General features: G+C 41.0%; 1 protein-coding gene across 1 annotated transcript in view; it reads left to right on the top strand.

Annotated features, from left to right (window-relative positions):
* The window catches only part of SLC49A4 (solute carrier family 49 member 4), an 82,693-nt gene extending 66,932 nt beyond the window's left edge, over positions 1-15,761 (top strand). The window contains exon 9 of the mRNA XM_012476221.2: positions 2,580-15,761. Within this exon, the coding sequence (XP_012331644.1) occupies positions 2,580-2,695 (116 nt within the window). The 3' untranslated portion in view covers positions 2,696-15,761. The remainder of the gene's footprint in view (positions 1-2,579) is intronic.
* Positions 15,762-21,628: the final 5,867 nt, after the last annotated feature.

Genomic DNA, 21,628 nt, shown 5'->3' with positions numbered 1-21,628 from the left:
TTGTAAGTGGTAGAAACCGAAAACATGGCATCACTGAAGGGAAAGATGAGGTGAAAGGTACAACAGGGCTTCCAGAAGAAAAAGATAAGAGGATGAGCAAAATCCCAATTAGCTCTATCCCAACAGAGTCTCATCATTTACTGCAGAGCCCACTTCACTAAGTCGAGCACCTGTCTAAACCGTAAATTGGCAGAGAGAGTACTCTGACTGCTGTGTAGTAGACAATAGAGACCCCGCGGAAGTATGGGGCAGGCTGTAGAGCCCTGCCTTCAAGTGTGGATTTATGTTTCATCCAGTGAAAGGCAAAGGGAAGGAATATTAGAAACTCATGCTTATTTTAAAAGAGAAAAATAGTTAGGGTACGAAAATCTCAGTGGCTTGAGATTCTGTTAGTTCATCTATATCAGGATCAGAAAGAGGCTCAGAAAGGAGAGCGGTTGACTTTGCTACTGCCAAGTCAAATTATATTTTTAAGCAAATCATTTCCTTGCTTATTAGAGCACCTAAGCAGTGGTTTATGTGAATGGTTTTCAGCAGGAAAATGTAAGGTTCCCCTGTTTCTGACCTTTTGCTTTCTAACAAGGCAAATAATTCCAAAGAACACTTGCAGTTGACTGAAACAAGTGAATTTACTGAGAAGTGGATTTGACTTTTCAGAGAGAAGCACAGAGTAAAAACCAGTGAACAAACCATAACGCTAAAAAGCAAATATGATATGTTTTTAGAGATTTCATCTGAACCCATGTAGAAGAATGATTTTGCAATTCTAATAATAACTGAAATAAAAGGTATTATTTAAAAATGTTGGCAATATTTGACAAGTTTCTCAGTTTAAGGAAAGCAAGGACAAGCTGATTGTTGCTATGTGTGTTGCTCTAGTTCCCCATAAAATACAGTCTTGAAGATTTAGCAGCTGTGGTTGTAAACCATTTTGTCCATTACCATACTTCTTTTATCTGTTGTTTACATTTTGACCCTGAAGTCCAAGTTCTCCCTTTTAATACAAACAAAATGCTATTGTCTATATTTTACTACTTTTTAATTTTTTACTGCTTCTTTTTGCCTAGTAAAATTATCAGAAACTGGGGGTTATATAGTCAACATAAAAGCAGAAAGTGCCTGGTGTGTCATTTCAGGGAACATCAGAATGAAGACAAGATCTCATAGATCACAGCTTCTCTGAGTGTTTAGACTATGTTCAATCCAAGTAAAGCAGAGAAAACAGTTTTGCATAAAAATACCATTGAAATATATGTCTTTGTTATATACTATAGAATAGCATGTCTGACTTTTAAAACATAGTAATTGAGAGGTGGAGAGGCTGCTTTTGTGAGCATATTACAGAAAAAAAAAAAGATATTGCAGCACCTTTTCTTGCCAGTCAGTTTTCTGATTTCCATTCCTGAGCATAAATTGCTCTTTTAGCCATATGAATTATGGATTAAACTAAAGCAGCAGTGTGGAAATCTTTAGGATGACTTTTGAAGATTAAGGCAGTATTAGCATTTTGTAGAGAAGTACAAAGGGAAAATAAAACCCCTAAGAGTGACCAAAAAAAAAAAAAAAGGCACCAAGGAGTTTATTTTCCTCGTTTTTTTAAATTGAAACTGCTAAATGGATATTAAACTAGAAACGTTGTCCCTACCACGTCCACCAACATCTTTATGCCAAGGAGTTATTCACTTCAGAGCCTTGGGGTTGACTGGCAGATGGGACGGGGTAGAGGAAGGCTGAACAGATGCACAGCCCTAGGGTCCCTGGAGCTCGAGGAAGCAGCTAGAGGCAGCTACAGTGAGCAGTGTGTGTTGGTAGCAAATGGCTCAGGATTGTCTTGTTGGAGAGTCCTGAATTCATGAGAGAGCATTTCTGAGAAGCATGTTCTTGACACATTAAATCAAACAACAACAGAATTGCCCATTCAGATGATTCCTATAGGTTTTCCAGTAATTGGCATCATACATAACCATTCATGCTGGTGGAGAAAAAGACTAGAAAGAAATAAGCCAAAATATTCACAGTGGTCTCTCTGGGGGCAGAATGATGATTGATTTTTTTGTATGTTTTATTTTTAAATATATTTTCTAATCTGTTTTACAGTGATTTATACTTAATATTTTTGCTGAGAAACAGATATTTCTATCCAAAACATAGAAGTGTTATCTCAAAATTCAGATGATTTTGGTATATTTGTCTTTTTAATCCATCAGCTATTTATAAACAGGAACAAGAGTGATGGTGATAGAGGGTACTTAAAGAATCGTTATCAAACTAACATTTAAAGGTGATTGATTTTTTTCTTTGAAGTAATTTATTTTTGTAACCGAAGTCAAGGTGGATTAAATTGGTGAAAAGTTATTAACAATATTGATTAAAAATATTCCACATGGAAGCCCTGTAATATATTACACACATCACTTAGTCTCCAGATTGTCACTGTTTATTGAAAGCCAGTTTCTAGGCCTTCCAGGGTGCATTTATTAGAAGTACTTTTTAATGCAGAGCAGATTCCTTCCAGCATACAGGTGGTGTTTGGCTGGTGATGCATGAATGTTTAAAACCGCATGTTTTTTGTCTTACAGAGTTGTCTTGGTTCAATTGGTGCCTTCCCGGGTCGTGTTTGCTCAGTCTCCTCCTCATTCTGTGCTTCAGGGAATCCTATGACAGACTCTATCTTGATGTGGTTGTCTCCGTTTAATAGCACAGACTTGAAGGAGTTTAAAAGGAGGCTGGAAATCAATACTGCACACTGCACATTTGCTCGGAATTGCACATCTAACAGGAAAAGAAGAAGAAAGAAACTTCATTCAGAGGTTTTGTTAGGTTACAGATTATCACATTAATTTAATTACTACTAGGTAATAATAATGGGGACTTGAGTGATAATAGGGGATTTTGAAACGCTACAGATGGCATACCTGTGCCTGATTCTGGGATTGGAAGTATGACGTCTTACACGTAAAGCACTACCTAAGTAATTCTTTGATTTGTGCCAGTGCTAAACTACTGATTACTTGTAATTATGAAAAGAAATAAAGGGTGTCTATCACATGAAGATAACGCCTTCCCTAAGTCACATATCAGAATAGGAAGATAGGCCACTAACTTCTAAAGAAGTTCAAACCCTGTATCCAGTTTTAATGATAAAATAGCCAAGAGATATATCAACGATAGAAATTAGCCACGTGTACACTACATTTTTTTCTAATAAAGCCATTTCTTATATGACTCCTTATTTTAATCAGGTCAGAAGCCCTTGGCCATCTTGACTATGGTGATCGGGTGCTTTCCAGTGACTTCCGAGCACAGGCACTGTGTCTCCATCTCAGTCTATCCTTGTTTCTGTGAAATACAATTTCATCTACCAGGCCCTTAAATAATTATGTGAGGGTGACTAAATGTTTAATATAATTACATTAAATATTGTATGAAAAATTGTAATTCCGTTAGGATCTAGCACTTTGTTACAAGTGAAATGACAAGTCACATGGACACTGTGTCTTCTGCCTGTATATGGTGGTATGAGATGAAACGTCCAGAGCCTATTATTATGTACCAGGGTTAGATTTTATTCAGTGACCCTTGTTTGAAAATAATAATTTATCACATTGAAACTTTCAACTCTGTTGAATGATTTCTGAATTACATCCTTGTGTTTCAGCTTAGGTTGTAAAATACTCCATTCTCTGTGGAGTCAACATGTTTGAGAGGGCAGTGTTTTGCCAGTACCTATCTTCTTTCTGTGGATAGGGGGTAGGGAGAAGATTACACATCATTTAAGTGAATATTGCAAATTGTATTTCCTTTTTATTTTTACTTCTATCATCAAAATAGACCAGCTGCTATCTTTGCACTTATTTTAAAAAATAAGAGTTCCACATTGGGTGGCTCTCAGACACAGATTTCACGCTGCAGTGGGAGTGTGGTATCACCACTATTCATATTTAAATAATTCCCCTTACCCAGAAAAACCAACTGTTTTCCAAAAACTCAAGAATACTGCTATACCTTTATTATTCTTAGCTTCCTCCAGCCCCTCTTCTTGTTTTTTCTCATTTGACATTGTACCTTCATTGTCAGTTAAGTATATATACTTCTTGTGTTTTTCTGGATAGAGTGCAAGTGGCTCCTGTTAGCGAAGGTGGTGAAGTCTGGTTCAGGAAAGCTGGGCAGCCCTGGGCCTGCTCCTCTCTGCACCCGCGCACGACATGACACACCCACATGCAGATCCCTAAGTCCCTCTCCCCTCCGCCTTAGCAAGTGCAAGGCTGTGCATTAACTCACCTCAGTCCTGGAGGAGCATCCTAGTACTACTTGGCGACTTCTAAGACTCTAACTTGTGAAACTAGTAAAGTAACAAACCCCTCAAATTTAACATCTGTCTTCAGTCATCTTTAAATCGTCTCCCTTTATAAACACCCTGCTTACTTAGCAGGAACTGAAGGAACTAAGGAACTTGACAAAGAGAAGAAAACCTACAAAAGCTAGACTTAGTTCCAGTTAATTCTGTCATTCTTCTGAAAGAAAAATGAGATAAAAGGAAGGCAGAATTCTCTCTTTTTTTTTTTTTTTTGAGACAGGGTCTTGCTCTGTGGCCCAGGCTAGAGTGCAGTGGCCTGGTATGATCTTAACTCACTGCAACCTCCATGTCCCAGGCTCAGGTGATCCTCTCGCCTAAGCCTCCTGAGTAGCTGGGACTACAGGTTCGCACCACCACCCCCAATTAATTTTTCTATTTTTAGTAGAGACATTGTTTCTCCATGTTGCCCAAGCTGGTCTCAAATTCCTAGTGATCCACCCACCTCAGTGTCCCAAAGTGCTGGGATTACAGGCGTGAGCCACCACACCAGGCCAAGAAGGCGGTGGATCACTGGGAGTTTGAGACCAGCCTGAGCAACATGGAGAAACAATGATTGAAAGCCAGCCATTAAGGATATCAGTAGACCATGACAGAGATGCTAAATAGCCACCACCCCTTCCTGTTCAGAGAGAAGCTAGAAAGGAGAGGGAAGAATTATAAGGTATTTGGTTATTGTCAGAACTGTTATATTTGAGGATGTTGTTTTATAAGGTTCTGCTATAATAAGATTTCTTATGTAGAACATTTTAATTGTGGTTAATTGTACTTTTTTTAAGGGACAGGATCTCACTATGTTGCCCAGGCTGGACTCAAACTCCTGGGCTCAAGTGATTCTTCCACCTCAACCTCCCAAGTAGCTGGGACTGCAGGCATCTACCACCACACCCGGCTTAATTCTATTTTTAACACAAAGTAAAGAATAGCATTTAAAAATATTACCTAAATGACTAGTTCAAAACATCCCAAGTGGGTAGTGACTAAAAATTCTTGCTTTGTTGAGAATTCTTGTTTTTAGAATACATGAGGTGAGATGAGTCCTTCTATTTTGTTTGTATCTGCTTACCCCTCTAGCAGGTAATTGTTCTAATTACAAAGTGCAACTGTTTAAAATGATCAAAAGTTCATGTACCAAACCTGATAGGAAGGGAACCAAAAGGCTTGGGGGTAGGGAGAAGATTACACATCATTTACGTGAATATTGCAAATCATTTTCTTCTGGTTTTTACTTCTGTCATGCATCATAATAGACCAGCTGCTATCTTTGCACTTTCTAAACTTTATAGAATCCTAATGAAATGTTACAACTGAAAGAAATCTTAACCTTTCACTAATCCAAACCCTCATTTTAGCATTTATAGTAATGGTTCTAGAGAGGTAAAGTACAACTGAGGCTCACAGTTTCTCACTCCCAAACCAGGTGTTTTTTTCCTACCTTACAGAATTACAGCTTAATTTAGACCATTCTGGGTGTGCGTGAATACCTTCCATGTTCAAAAATGATAGGGCTTAAGAGTAAGCTTCCATTATTGAGTATGGGAAGTACAGAGATTACATTTGATGTGATGGTTTGGTTTAGAAGTAAAATTCTCTTCATCACTATCCTGAGGTGCGCTAACATTTCTTAGCCCTTGGGTTGCAATGACATCATGTAAAAAGATTCCAATGAATAATTCAATCCCATAAACTAAGTCAACAGCAATATTAATTGATAAGGACATGCTGTAGTGCAGGTTCCCGTGTCTTATCAATTAATACTTCACAGTTTATGGGAAGAAGCATTTTTTAATATGATCCATGGTGGAGGTATAGGAACAAGACAGTTGTGCACAAAAATGCATTTCACTGGAGGATGGAGCTGATAACAGGAGAATCAAATTCAAATGTAATTTTGTATATTTAAATATATATGGCCTGAGGGCCAAGTTTTTTCATAGATCATATGTTCATGTTTAATTATGGAGAATGTTTACAGCTTGTTTTTATGAAGCCCTTCTAACGAGATCTAAGCTAAGGGATTTTAAATTGAAGAGATTAAATCCCCATCTACTTAACTTTTAATTAGGTTTTTTTTTTTTTTTTACTATTTTGTAAAATCCAGGCATTCATCTGTTTGCATAATACAAGCTTCACTTTAAACTCAAGATTGAATAAAAATGCATAGCAAATTTGTTTTAAATTAATGTTTAAAAAATCACATTGCACGTTTGTCCCTGAAATAAATACAGAAATTGCCATCATTTTGCCATATTATCAAGGCAAGTACTAAAGCTGTGATATGAAGAAAATGTCATATTAAAAAAGAAATGCAGGAAACTGTGAGAACATTTTATCAAACCTATTTTACGAAATAGGAAGAAATGCAATTCCACTTTGATTTGGAATTAAAATCATGCAGAAGGGACAAGACAGTTTATTTCTTTACTAGCAGCCAGTGTGCTGGTCTGTTAGGAAGTGTGAGCAATACTCAGCGGGGCAGTGTCTGGGTGGTCTTAGAAGAACAGGACTTACAGGGGGCTTTGGGGTGCTTTGAGCTCAGTAGAGGCAGGGTGGCCTGCTCACTCAGCAGACATCTTCTTGGCTCTCACGAGCTCTCCTTTCCTCTCACGTGTCCTCCTGGCTCAGATGGAACCTCAAACTTAGGAGAGGATTCCAGGAACTAATACAGAGGCCCTTAGCAGACCCATGAGGGTGTCACCTCTGGCCAGGGGGTGGGAGTGATAGGCAGTTATGTGGCCCTCAGTCTCTCCAGTTTATGTTTGTTTGTGGTCAGGTTTTAGATCACTTTATGATTTTCTGAGGCTCTGACTCATCAGATACCTTTCTCAACCCTTAGTTGAATCAGACCTCAGCTCCGTCCCTGAGACCTTCCATTTCCTTGAACTGACTTTCTGACACAAGCTTCTTCATCCATCCCCCTCCCTAGGGTCCCAGGTGGAAATCCATTCTCATTCCTGAGTAGGAAATAAGGCCATACGCCCAGTCTTTCCTCTCCTGAACAAGATGTCAAAAAAATAATCTTGTGCAAGCTCAGAACATGAGTAAGCCCAGGTGCTAAGATTTAACAGGTCTTCTCACAGCTAAGCCTTAGAAGTTCGAGTAGTTCTTTGAAATGGGAATTTCAAAGGTCTCTAACAAGTTTCCATAGTTACTACTTGTTGGATTTTTAGAATATGGGCTAATTGCTTTATGTGGTCTTTTGGTTGTGCTCTAGAACCTGGTATGCCTCAGACAGTAGCTTTCCATCTTAGCCCACTCTCAGAAAGAACAAAAAGCTACCCAGCCCCAGTTGTTCTGTTCATTCAACAAAGGAGAATTACATCTTTTTTTTTTTTAACCTAGCTAAAAAATGAAAGCATAGACTTGATTTCAGTAATTTTGATGAAATGATCAAAACATGTCAAGCTATTTTAACTCTAAATGTGCTTTTTGGACATAGTTAGTACATTGTAAGGCTTGGGACTCCAAAGGGGATTCCAGAAAATCAACCCAAACATCACAGTACTCTTAGCATTCCCTACTTTATAAATTCTTCTGATTTATAAAGGCGGCGTCTACTACCTTGAACAAAATGGCAAGGATAACTTGGAGAAACTGTCAGTTTACCTTACTGTTAGAAAATGATACTTCTTTTAAGGTACTATTTAATTTAGACTTCATCTAATTCAAATTGGCTTTCCCATTTACCCAGAAGGGTTATAGAATCAAAGAAATGATCTAATTCAGCCACCTCATTTTACAAATCAGTAGAGAACCATTTAGGTTAAATGACACAGCTAGGTTTCAGCAGATCACTCAGCTCCTAGACCAGCATTCTTTCCCTAAATGATCAATGTCTTGTGTTAGCCATAAATAATTCCTGCAAGTAATTGTGTTCATTTCTTTTAAAGTTTTGAAAATTACATGAGAAATACAAGAATGTATAATTATTATAAAATAGCACAGGGATAGAAATTGAAGTCCACCTCTATACAAATACACTGTTGAATCCATTCTCTCCAGAGAGAATCATCATTCATTCTTTTAGAATAAACTTGTGTATGCATTTACGTATCTATGTATAAAAACTTGGAGGGCATTTAAAATCGAGTCACCTAGGGATCTCTGTCTTGGACCATGTTGGTATAAACTTTATGGGCAGAGCAGGAGTTTCTGAGTACCTTATTTCTCTCCCAGATGAATCTATCAAATGTAGCACATTGTGGTTAATATAGTTGTTTCACAGACCTGCTTATGTGCCATCAAGCTCTATCGTTTTCTAAAGTTCAAAAGTGAGTTCCAATATGCATTATTGGTTTTCTTACTGGAAATACAATTTCTATTCTTACACCATCAGCTGAGCTCCCTGTACTGTGAGAAAAGAGACTGAATAACTGACCTACAAAATCTATACAGGTTTTCTTGACAAGGCTTTCTTGGGTTCCCTGTCTCTGCAGAGGCACACAATATGGTAGAAAACAGAAGTCAAAAAAATAATCTTGTGCTATTTTTTTTTTTTTTTTTACTCTCTCACTCAGGCTTGAGTGCAGTGGTGTGATCTCAGCCCACTGCAGCCTCCATCTTCCAGGCTCAAGCAATCCTCCCACCTCAGTCCCCCCAGTAGCTGGGACTACAGGTGTACACTGCCACGCCCAGCTAATTGTTTGTATTTTTCATAGAGAGGGGGTTTCACCATGTTTCCCAGCCTAGCCTGTGCAACTTCATTTAAAAAAAAAAATAGCTAATGGAGATTCTGATAATTCTTATCATTTCCTGGTCAATATCTGTGTCTTTCCTAACTTTGAAGCCGCCAGTAGAAATGATGAACTGTAGCAGGCCAAGGGCCCAGCTTCATTTGGTCACTTCCTTTCCTGTCTTCTTGCCCATCCAGCTTTCCCCTTTCTGGTCTTGCCTTCTCATTTCTGACCATGCTTGAAAGCAAGCTGTGTGACACCCAGATTTTCTGAGTTGCCAGCAGTGGAGAGGAGAGAGCCGGGCAAGCAGATTCTTCCTGGAACTTACTAGAGAGGACAGAGAGAAAGAGCACTGGTGTGGGAGCCCACAGGCCTGGCTCTTAACCCTGGCCTGGTGACTTCAGCTATTTGACCTTGAGCAAGTTACTTCATTTCTCCTTTAGCAACATCTCTAAAACGAGGGAGTGAACAAGGATGTTCCCTTAGGTTTCTTCCAGTTCAGAAATACCAGTTCATTCTTATTTCAATATGAAGATGACCAAGGCATGTGAAGTCTGTAAAGCTAGAGAGCTGCCCAGCACCTTTGTGTTTCTATTTACGCAGTAGCCCCCCTCATGAGAGCCCTGTATGTGAACATATGAAATCTTACGCTGCATCCACATTCAATAAGAAGAAACCGCTTTTTCAGTGTCTGTGGAAAGAGATAAGCTGCAGGTGCTGTTTATTTTCCCAAAGGACTTTATATATGAAACGCAGGGTTTATTAAATTTATCAAATGCAATAAAAGAAAATCTGATGTTTGGATAGCATTCTGGGAGCCAGGTCGGGGTACTGTGTTTGCTCACCAGAATCAGATCAAACCAGATACCACTCCTTTGGTTTGCTTTGATTCATCATGAGGCAGCATGGGCTTGCACCTGTAGAAATCAAAGCTGTTGGGTCAGATAGTAAAGCCATCCTTGAACTTACATCTCTAGTTAAAGCACCAAAGAATTGTAAGTTGCTTTGCAACAATGCCATCTCCACATGGACAGGTTCTTCCAGTAAACTGTGCAGATATTTTACAGAATAAGAGCAAAGACTTGTTAGTAAACAAGGCTTTTTTTTTGAGACAGTGTCTCTGTCATCTGGGCTGGAGTGCAGTGGCAGGATCATAGCTCACTGTAACCTCAGACTCCTGGGCTCAAGTGATTTTCCTGCCTTAGCCTCCTCAGTAGCTAAGACTACAAGCACATGTCACCATATCCAGCTGATTTTTTGATTTTTATAGAGAAGGAGTCTCACTATGTTGCCAAAGCTGGTCTTGAATGTCTGGATTTACAGCAATCCTCCCACCTTTAGCTTCCCAGAGTGTTGGGATTACAGACATGAGCCACTATGCTCAGCCAACGAGACTTCCTCATGACTATAATGTGGGCATAATATTAATAGCTGTGTGAGAGAGAGAGAAGTGAACCAGAGCACCAGCCTCAGTGTCAGGAAGTCCGGGTCTCTGTCTTCTGTACAGCTGCTGAGCAGCCTTGGTGCTTTGCGCAAGTCATCTGTCCTGTCTGAACTTTGGCTTCCTCACTTCTATAATAGGAGGGTCAAAGAAGATGTTTCTTTTTGCTGAAAAGTTTTACAGTTCTCTGATCTATATCTCTTGGTCATACACAACTGAAAGTAGAAAACATCAGTGCAGTACTTTTCCACCACTACTCCCACTTTATACGTTATCTTCTCAAACCAATAGGGAACTTCTACAGGGCCCTGTTAGTGATGTGTTATAGGTGCCAGCTTTAGGGAAACTTTCAGACTGTTAGATCTATTCGTCCTTCATCCATATATGCTTCTATTCATTCTGTATACAGAGCAATTATATATGTACAATTATATGACAGTGAAAGATAATCAGAAAAACAAAAGATGTTTCTTGTTTCTGCTCTTTTTTTTTTTTTTTTTTTTTTGAGACAGAGTCTTGCTCTGTTGCCCAGGCGGGAGTGCAGCAGTGGTGCGATCTCAACTCACTGTAATCTCTGCCTCCTGTGTTCAAGGGATTCTCATGCCTCACCCTCTCCAGTAGCTGGGACTACAGGCATGCGCCACCACACCCAGCTAATTTTTGCATTTTTAGTAGGGATGGGGTTTTGCCATGTTGGCCAGGCTGCTCCCGAACTCCTGGCCTGAAACGATCTGCCTGCGTTGGCTTCCCAAAGTGCTGGGATTACAGGCTTGAGCCACTGTTCCCAGCCAGAAGATTTTTTTTTTTTTAAAAAAGACTCTCCTGAACTAATAATAACAATTACAAAGAGCTAGTGACAGTTTCCCAAATAATTATGCATGGCAGGAACCCAAATATTGTTCTCCTATCATAAACCATAACTGATTTTGAGGAAAAGACATTCTGCCCCACTGAAATTCCTTCCATGAGTAGGACCTGGATCTGTCTAGAGGCACAAAATTAGTGTTGTGAGGAATCCCTACCCTACCATCATTCCATGGCTGAGGAATGGGTTACTACTACTATGGGAGGTTGGGAATGTTGTGGGTAACCCAGCTTTCTCTTAAGACAAAATTTAACAAATGTGTACACATACTCATAAGGCTTTGTGAGTGTTCTTTCTAAGGGGAATTTGATTATTAACAAAGAACAAAGACCACTAAAAAGGGGCTTTCTAATGATAGAATTAGGGATATCAGCCAGCCACATAGAGCAGGGCTACTTTGCGGGCTGGAGACTGCAGACACCCTTCAGGTCTCCACCTGTGAGTAAACCTAACCATGCTTGATGCATTGCTAGTGAAGTCCCAGCCCCCTGAGCCTTTGCAGAAACCCAAAGAATGTTAAAAAGGGCAGGTTTCAGTTCCTGCCGATTACTTTATTTACTATAAATGCCCCCAGTTGCGAGTTCACTTCCCCACCCCCAACCAGAAATATGTCATTTTGAAGACTTACAAAAATTAAGCATTAAGAAAATCTCACCTCCTAATACATTGCATCCACAAGTCCAAAATCACTTTCTTGGACTACACACATAACTACCTGTTTTTGTTTAGGTCTGTGGCTTAGAGAGTGCCTGGAAGACATCACGAGAGGGGTCGATCCCATCTTACCTGCCATAGGAAGAATAGGGCCTACTCAGTAGAGTTCAGTGTATATGTTGGGGGTGGTTCTTCTTAGTCCTTCCCTGAATTCACTAATTCTCATTGTGCTACTCTTCCTGATCAATAACTTACTGCTGAGAAATCATTGTAGTAAGTAATGCAGATGTCCTCAGTGAAGCCGTCCCTCTCCTCTAAACCTCCGCTGTCCTTCAGGTTTTGGCCCGAGGATCCTTGCCCCATGTCCCAAGGAATCTCCACCCACCTCCAGGCCTTCCTCCTGTTTTGCCAATTGCACTTGACCTTTTCAGGAAAAAGAAATCAATGGATACCTTAGTCCTAATGTTTCACCCTTTTCTATCTCAGAATAGAGAAGTCCCCGCCGCCCCATATATGTCCTTTTCTTACTCAAACTTAATATAGACCACCTAGGTACGGGAAACTCCATGCTATATTCTGTTGCCTATAATTGTCCTTCCATCTAACTGGGGAAAGGGTTACTCTAATGAACCAGCTGCTGATTCCCTTACCTTTTCATTCTTTTATCAGTATTCCTTTACCAGTAAATTCTTGCCTAACCATCTAGGTCCTGAAGTTTTGTTCATGTTTTTTTGAAAATTTTAATTTTTCTTAGGAAAACTGTTTCTCTCATCTTAAAGCAGACTATGATCTTTTCTCTTCTACGTTGTAATACAATTTGAACATAACGAACACTCCAAAGTCAGGCATGGCTTTCATCATAAAAGCAGATTGTGTTAAGATTTTTTAAAAAAAAACCAGGATTGAGGAATTTGTAGCTAATAATTTAATAATTCACCAGCATGTTTTGGGCTCCCACTTCATGCTGGCCACTGAGGATGCAGAAGCAAACAGATCAGCCTCCTGGCCCTCAGAGAGATTTGCATTCCAGTGAGTCCATTCATAAAAACTAACTCAAAGCAACACCTCCCAAAGGGTTTTGAAAGCTTTGTAGCTCATCTGTACAGCTGTCTTGGTTCCCGTACGGGATCTTACTCTCTTGGGAAACTATGTTCTAAATCCTGTTTCCTTGGGCCATTAAATATCCATGCTATCCCTAATCAATATATAGTTAGTGTGACCTTCACAGAATTAAAAATGCCCCTGAACAGCCTTTGAAGGCAAAGGCAGAGAAATCTGTTTTGATGGCTTGAAAATAAGGGGGAAGGTTTTTAGGGAAAGCTAACAAGCTTTCAAAGATTTCAGATCTGCCACCATTTATTCATTAAGGCATGGGATTAGGCCAAAAGAGTCTCCAAGGGAGAGACGGGGACCGTATAAGGAGAGCCATGAGACCGCAGTGGAAGAGTATTGAAATAGAAGCCAGGCCTGTAGACATATTTCTTAATATGTGTGCCAAGCCAAAGTACAGGAGGAGGCTTGGAGGCATGGAGCTGTGGTGGGAGCAGGTTCTGGAAAGCAGAACTCTGAAGCTGGCTCATTCTCACCAAGTCATCTGGCCCAGCCTCCCGCCTCCAAGCACATCCTGCCTGCAGAGGGTCTGGCTAGCTGCCTTCTCAGCTCTCCAGGGATGGAGATTCTACAACCTCCCTCTGTCATCAGTTCCAGAGCCACTCCCCTTTGCACTAGAAGTTCTTGCTTTCAAAGAATGTGGGTGTGAAGGAGGGAGGGGTCAAGAAACAGAGTGGCAGAGGGGAGACAGGCAGAACCAGTCAGGGCAAAGGACCCCAGCATGAAGAGTTGTGGAGCTGGAAGTGGGGAAACAGCCTTGCATCTCACACTTCCTTCCTTCTCTTAAATGTGAGCAGCTGACTCCAAGGCTCGTGGAAACTCTAGAAGGTGGAACCAGCCATCTGGGGATGCTGGCCTCACAGATGCCCCGTCTGGCATAGTGGAGGTTCCTGTTCTTCTCAGAACACACTGTGAACCTAGACATACACTGCAGCCTGGGAGGAGTTGTGTTTTCTTTAAAAGTCTTTAACTTTTACAATCACACCACTAAAGAAACGTTCTCTGATTGAAGGCATGCCTTGTATACCTAATTTATTGTGTTTCTGCCAGAGTAATTACTTTTCATACCAATTCTTGGATGCAGAGAAATCTTGGGTATTCTAAGGGGATTTCGATCCAAGTAAAGTTGCTATCTCTTATTCCATCCAGACTTTTCCATCTGCCTCTATTCTCAGTCACATACCTAGAAGCAAGCCAGAAAGCCTGTCCAACCAAAATCACTCTCTAAAGCCCAAGCACTTTATTGTTCTCTCTGTCTGTTCTCAAGCCAAGGTGTATTTGGCCTCATTTTATCCCATTAGTTGTCTGGCTTTCATGGCTCTGCATTACATTACAGAGCAGGAAGACAAGCAGAGGAGGTAGAATGGCAGGAGAAACCCAGAGCAGAGGCCTCTGCTGGTGAGGGAGCCTGCAGCACTCTCCACACTGAGGGGTCCTAGCACGCCTGACAGACCCCTATCCCTTCCCCTCAGCCTTGGGCCTTGAGTCTCATTCCAACTCATCCCCTCCCCTTTACCTCCTTCCAGTCCCAGGCGACACTTGATGCCCCTGACTCCTTTGAAGAGGGCATCAAGAAGTGGAAGAACAAGGTCCTTTTCTGTTTGGGATCTGGGTCCATCCTGGGAAAGGTTTTTGGCAGAAATGGCTGCAGTGGAACCCTCTGACTGCCAGAGTGAAATAGTGCTCCAGCAGGCTGCAGTAGATGCCCTGCCAGAGTGGGTCAGGACTGGCCCAGAGGACAGGGTCATCTCTTGAGAGTCCTCCCAGCTCCAGGGCCTGATTTTAAAGTAGCAGCACTAGGTTATAGGTTATATGCAGGCTCCTGGAAGGCAGGTGCCGCAGCTCCTGTGACACCCCATATGCCTAAGCAAGCTTCTCCAGCATGAGAGATGATGTAAGTATGAATGGTTGCGGTGGGGAGCTTAAAACCTGCCACACTGAGACTTGATGCTGGGGGCCGTGCACTCGCCTCTGCTGTCTGCTAGGTCTATGCAATGGGCAGAGCAAGGGTGTGTGATGAATTCAGCTCCGAAGCACATCCACACTTAGGAAGTGTTCTGTGTTTTCAAATAATCCTTACCATGTAAAGATTGTATTACATTTGTATACAAAATTTTTTTGCATTTTACTTTTGTAATATTTGGGGTTTTATAGATTTTTATTTTATGGCCAAGCATACTTTTGTAAGGAAATGTTGAAGTCTTGAGTATTTTTATTCTTTTAAAAAACTATAGTTAGTGTCAACTGTAAGCACTGGTAAATATTATTCATGTGCGGTTTTCCTTCTTTTTAATCCAGACTTTTTAAGAAACTGTTTTGGCATAGAGTTTTACTTAAAATGCTGCTTCATTTTACACATTGTGAATGCTGAAGATTCTGAAAAATAAAGATGCATTTAAAATCTCTGTGCTGTTCCATTGTAGAAATGGTAATGTGCATTGCTTTGCCAAAGTGGTAATTAAATGTTTAATGGTTTAGAACTCCTAGTTCACAATAGGGCTTCTCGTCATCACTCACAGTGTGTGAACTTCCAAATAAACCACCATTTCTTTGGAAAACATACGCCCTTAGGCATGGCGATCTCCTGTTCCGTTAGGAAATATGGTTATGTTGACATTATGGTTACTGTGCTTGTGGTTTTGCAATAAACATGTATGGAAAGCACTTGTGATAACGTGGTCCGCATTTTGTTTTTAATCAAACTCCAAATGGCAGCAGAAGTGGAGCCAAAGCTTCCTGAGTGTTCGGGCAGCAAGATGTGGTGAGAAAAAAAACATGAGCAAGGAAGCAGAGGCGGCTGGGCCAAATCCTTCTCCTCCACGGCAAGGCTGGAGACGGGAATTCCTTTCTGTCTTTTGGAAATCCCCTGTACTCATTCATTTAAAAAACACAGAATCAAGGAGGGGGATAATTACATGTACCTTTGCCTGGATTTTGTGATGTTGGAATAGCGTGAGGAACACAAAGCATCTGGCACGTTTTGACCGCCTCATAAATGTTCCTGGCCATCTTCCTTCCCTTCCCTCTTGAGTCTTCAGCATTTACTCAATGACTGCTGGTTAGGTGAACACACAGTGCATCTTATCTTAGTGCCATATAGGAAACAGAATTCTTACCCCAATTTTTAAAAATAACTTTTCCATTATGAAGTAATATACAGGGCCTGTAATCCCACCACTTTGGGAGGCTGAGGCAAGAGGATTGCTTGAGCCCAGGAGTTCAAGGCTGTAGTGAGCAGTGATAATGCCACTGTACTCCAGCCTAGGTGACAGAGTGAGATCCTGTTTAAAACAAACAAAAAACAGTTATTAAAGATATTTTTCTTTTTTTTTTTTTTGAGACAGAGTCTCACAGCGCCAGGCTGGAGTGCAACCTCAGCTCACTGAAACCTCCGCCTCCTGGGTTCAAGCAATTCTCCTGCCTCAGCCTCCTGAGTAGCTGGGACTACAGGCACGCACCACCACGCCCAGCTAATTTTTTTTTATTTTTAGTAGAGACAGGGTTTCACCATGTTGGCCAGGATGGTCTCGATCTCTTGACCTTGTGATCGACCTGCCTTGGCCTCCCAAAGTGCTGGGATTACAGGCGTGAGCCACCGCGCCTGGCCTAAAGATATTTTTAAATACAGAAAAATATACTGCTTCTTGCTGTAACTGTCTTTTAATATAGTGCAGATTGCACTGTGTTTTTGTTTTATATCCTTAACATTACATCCTGAACATTTTCCCATGACAAGGGAAACTTATAATTTAAAATTTCATTTTATTGTTGGACATTAAGGTTGTTCCTGAGGAGACTGATTCTGGGGAACACATCATTGTATATTCTAGTTTCTGATGATTTTCTTAGAAAAGATTCTCAGAAGGCACATTGCTTGGTTCAGATATGAAGATGGTTCCCCATATATGTCCCCAGGTTAGTTCTTTAGCCAGCCCCATAGGGTCCACTAGCAAATGAATGCGTTTCAGGATTCTGCTCAGGTGAGAAAGGTGATGGGAAAATGAGTCACACTGGCCTCCTTCCCTTCCTGTTCTTTTCTCTGCTTATGAACTGCAGCCCCTTGGCATGAATGGGCCCTGTTTCAACTCTTTAGTTTTTTCTTATATAAAACACTGGGCCTGATAGTGGGGTGCCGTGGCTCACGTCTGTAATCCCAACACATTAGAAAGCATTAGAAGGTCAAGACGGGAGGATCACTTGAAGTCAGAACTTCAAGGCCAGCCTGGGCAACATAGTGAGACTCCGTCTCTACCAAGATAAAAATTTAAAACACACACACACGCGACTTGATGATCTTTAAGACGGTTCAATTCTTAATTCTAGCAAGAGACAGAAATGAGACAATGTAGGAAGGGCTGGAGGGAGGGAGGAAAACTCTCATTTGGATAAATGGAGATGGGGAGGCCCTAAAAGGGATACTTTCGTTTTTCACTAGTGGTGTCTTAGAGAGTTGTTTCATGCATAATTTATTCGATGGGTATCATGTGCTCCCTAAAGGATGCTGGGTTATATTTTTGAATTTTGTCAACAAAGCAATTTTTATGAAGCTGAAGATGATATTTTTCACATTTACTTTGACATATCCATGACTAGGATTGCAGAAACAGCTCTGAACCTCCAGTGCTTAGCTCAGTAACAGTGGTGATAATTTTGGGTGCTTGCTCTATGTCTGATACTGTTCTAAGCACTTTTGTGCCTCAGCCTCACAGCAAACCCAGAGTATGTTCTATTATTAGCTCCATTCTGCATCAGAGGAGAAAACTGCCCCAGGTCAACTAGCTGGTGTGCGGTGGAGTGAGAGAGCCCCGGGCTCTAACCAGGAAAACAGTAGGTGCTGGGTAGCACTTTGTCCAAGTGTGGAGGGAAGGGGGTTCTCCAAGGGCCATGTATCTGTACAGGCTGCACTTTGTGCTACATGAACTCCTATAATCAATTTACTCTTCTCAGAACCCCTGCGAGATAGGTGTCTCCACTCCCACGTCCCGCAGCACACAGCTGCTCCGTAAATGGTGGGGTTGGAGTTCGGAAGTCCAGGGTCATCCCTCAGCATCAGGGGCCCTCAGATCACGACAAGGGGTGCAAGAGGCTCACAGGCACGAGAGACCAAAGGAAAGCGAGAACTGCGTTTCCTAAAACCGATCCGAAACAACTCCTGCTGACAAGAGGTCACAGCTGTGTTCTGCTTCCTGCTTTCCCTTTCACCTTCTCCCTGTTCCCACTTCACAAGCAACAGACGCATCTCACACTTAGCAGCACTGCTATGGAGTTCCTGGATGAAAAAAATAAAGATAAAAAAACTAATAGTAAAATTCAAACCTCCTCACCGCAAGAAAAAAGTGGGAGAAGACAATTAAGACGGTGCATCCACAGTACCTCTTACAGCAGTTGTCACGAGCCCAGGGTCGGGCTTTGTATCGGTCCTTTTCTGTAAGTATTTCTGTCACAGACAATGTGGCAGTAGAGATGGGGTGCTTTGACTCGGGATATTTGGGATTCAGATGGATTATAGAGTGGAAGAACAGAAAGGATGGATGTCAATTGTTCTTTAATTATCTTATTTCTCCACTGCTGTGAAAGCTCGCCAAACCACTGAAGGCAAGGAGAGCATCAGTGAGAAACCATGATGAGGGTGGCAGGACCTCGTTTCTTTTATGTGACACTTGAGTCAAGGCTGCATGCCTTTTCTAACTATTTTCCTGGCTGGAATAAAGCATGCTGCTTTTGAGCTCATCCTCTCTGCCTCTTCACCATTCTCAGTAGTGAGGAGGAACTTTGATGGAACTTTCTTCACTGGTGCCTTGGTCTGTGTCCCAGGGGCATCCTTGAGAGTACTGCAGAGATGAAGGAAGGAAGTTCCCTATTCCTTACTGTACAGATGAATACTATACCTTCAAGTAAAAGGGACATTTTAAGAGGTAAGTTTGTATTTTACATTTTCTTGGACATTTATTCACACTTTTCTAACCACTTAATGAAGGTACAGTTGACATACAGTTAACCTCACATATTTGAAGTGTAAAATAAAATTTTTTTGTTTTTTGTTTTGTTTTTAGTGAGACAGAGTTTCACTCTTGTTGCCTAGGCTGGAGCGCAATGGTGCAATCTTGGCTCACCACAACCTCCGCCTCCCGGGTTCAAGTGATTCTCCTGCCTCAGCCTCCCGAGTAGCTAAGATTACAGGTATGTGCCACCATGCCAGGCTAATTCTGTTATTTTTAGTAGAGAGGGGGTTTCTCCATGTTGGTCAGGCTGGTCTTGAACTCCTGACCTCAGGTGATCATCATATAGTAAGCATATGCTGTTAAATACAAATTGTAGCAGGCCATTGTTCTGGATTAAGCTCCTGCACCGCACCCCAACGGACCACTCTAAAAGTCAAAACAGAGTCACTCATGCCAAAGTTCCATATCACAAAACAGAAAATAAGTTATTATCTGACCTTCTGAGAAACTGGAAGTGAGAACAACCAATTCCCCAGACAGGTCAGTTTCAGTCTTTAATGGGAATGAAAATGACATTCCCCGTGCTTTCATCTTTATGACAAAAAGTCACCTGAAGTGACCTGACGTGAACCAGTTATCTTTCTCCTGTTTTGTCTCCCTGTCCCCTGTCACATGGAAAGTAACTTTGAAATGACCATCTACTCTTTTCTCTTAGTTTCTGCTTTTTTCAGCCCTTCTCTGTCTATGAAGCCAGCCTCCTCTGCTCAGCTCATTGGAATACTTACTCTATTTTATGGAATGAAGCGTTGCTCAATTCTAGAATGGCAATAAAACAGATAAAGTTATTTAAACTAAATTTGTCGTAATTTTTGTCTTTTGAAATGCTTGACTGCCAAGCTGTTTTCCAAAGTGGTTTCATTTCTCATTCTCACCAGCAGTATAGGAGAATTCTAGTTATCTCGTGTCCTTACCACGCCTGGTATAATCAGCCTTTTTATTTTTTGTCTTCATTTTATTTTTAATTTTTGTTTTTTGGGATAGAGCCTTCCTCTGTCACTCAGGCTGGAGTGCAGTGGCGCAATCTTAGCTCACTGCAACCTCTCCCTCCAGGGTTCAAGCAATTCTCCCACCTCAGCCTCCTGAGTAGGTAGGACTGCAGGTGCCCACCACCACACTCCACTAATTTTTGTATTTTCAGTAGAGACTGGGTTTCACTATGTTTTCCAGGCTGGTCTCGAACTTCTGACCAAGTGATCCACCCACCTCAGCCTCCCAAAGTGCTAAGATTACAGGCGTGAGCCACTGCACCCAGCCTGTTCAGCCTTTTTAGTTTTACCCATTGTAATGATGTGTTGTAGTATCTCATTGTTGTAATTCACATTTTCCTAACGACTAAGGATGTTGGTCATCTTTCTACTTGCTTATTTGCCTTCCATAAATCTGCTCTGGTGGAGGGCCTCTTCCAACCTTTTCCCCATTTTTTTATTGGGTTGTTTATTTTCTCACAGGATTTTTGTTTCTTGGTTTGGTCTTTGAGACAGGGTTGTATCCAGGCTTGTCTTGAACTCCTGAGTTCAAGCAGTGCTCCCACCTCAGCCTCCTGAGTACCTGGGATTACAGGTGTATGCCACCACGCCTGAGTCTCATTGGACTTTGATCATTTTTTATATATTCTGGATTTGCAAGTATTTTCTCCTAGCCTGTGACTTATCTCTTCATTCTTTGTTTAACAGTGTCCTTCAAAGAGCAGGTGTTCTTAATTCTGATGAAGTCCACTTAATCAATATTTTCTTTATGGATTGTTGTGCCTTTGATGTCACATCAAGTCCTTGCCTAACCCAAGCTCATAAAGATTTTCTTGTATTTTTCTTCTAAAAGTTTTATCATTTTTATTAAATTCTGGCCAAAGATTATCAAATACTATAAAATCCATATTCATCTTTTACTTGGGCACAAGTCTCCTGATCATTGCCAACTTGTCTATTTTTAACAATTTCTGCTGTAGATTTTAATGTCCACAATCTAAAATATTTTGTCTGTAAAGAATTCATTTGACAGCAAAGATTTTTCCATTTCTGAACTTCCTGGCATCCTGTGGTGTACTCTCTCCAGTGCACAAGTTCTTTCTCTCCTGGTCATTTTTCTCATTCTGGTAATAAGTGACATTTATTATAAGCTTCTACTCTGTAAAATTTTACTTTATATTTAATAGTTGTCAAAGTTCAAATATCTTTATAATGTTTGATGTTAATAATAATCATGGATATCTTAACCTCAGATACATTTTAAAACTTAGATCTTGCAAGAAATTTTTAAAAATTAAGGGAAATTATGATTTGGGAGCCACGGTGGCTCAGGCCAGTTGTCCGGTGCTTGCGGAGGTAAGGCTACACATTCTAGGCCAGCCTGGGCAACATTAAAACCTCTATCCATTAAAAAAAAAAATGGCCAGGTGTGGTGGCTCACACCTGTAGTCTCAGCACTTTGGGAGGCCGAGGTGGGCGGATCACGAGGTCAGGCGATCGAAACCATCCTGGCCAATACGGTGAAACCCTGTCTGTACTAAAAATTCAAAAAATTAACTGGGCG

Source organism: Aotus nancymaae, unplaced genomic scaffold (genome assembly GCF_030222135.1).
Source record: "Aotus nancymaae isolate 86718 unplaced genomic scaffold, 86718_ANA_hifiasm-v0.15.2.pri h1tg000062l, whole genome shotgun sequence".
Taxonomy (NCBI): Eukaryota; Metazoa; Chordata; class Mammalia; order Primates; family Aotidae; genus Aotus; species Aotus nancymaae.
Note: the sequence above shows the minus strand (reverse complement) of the source record. Positions and strands in the feature narration are given on the sequence as shown.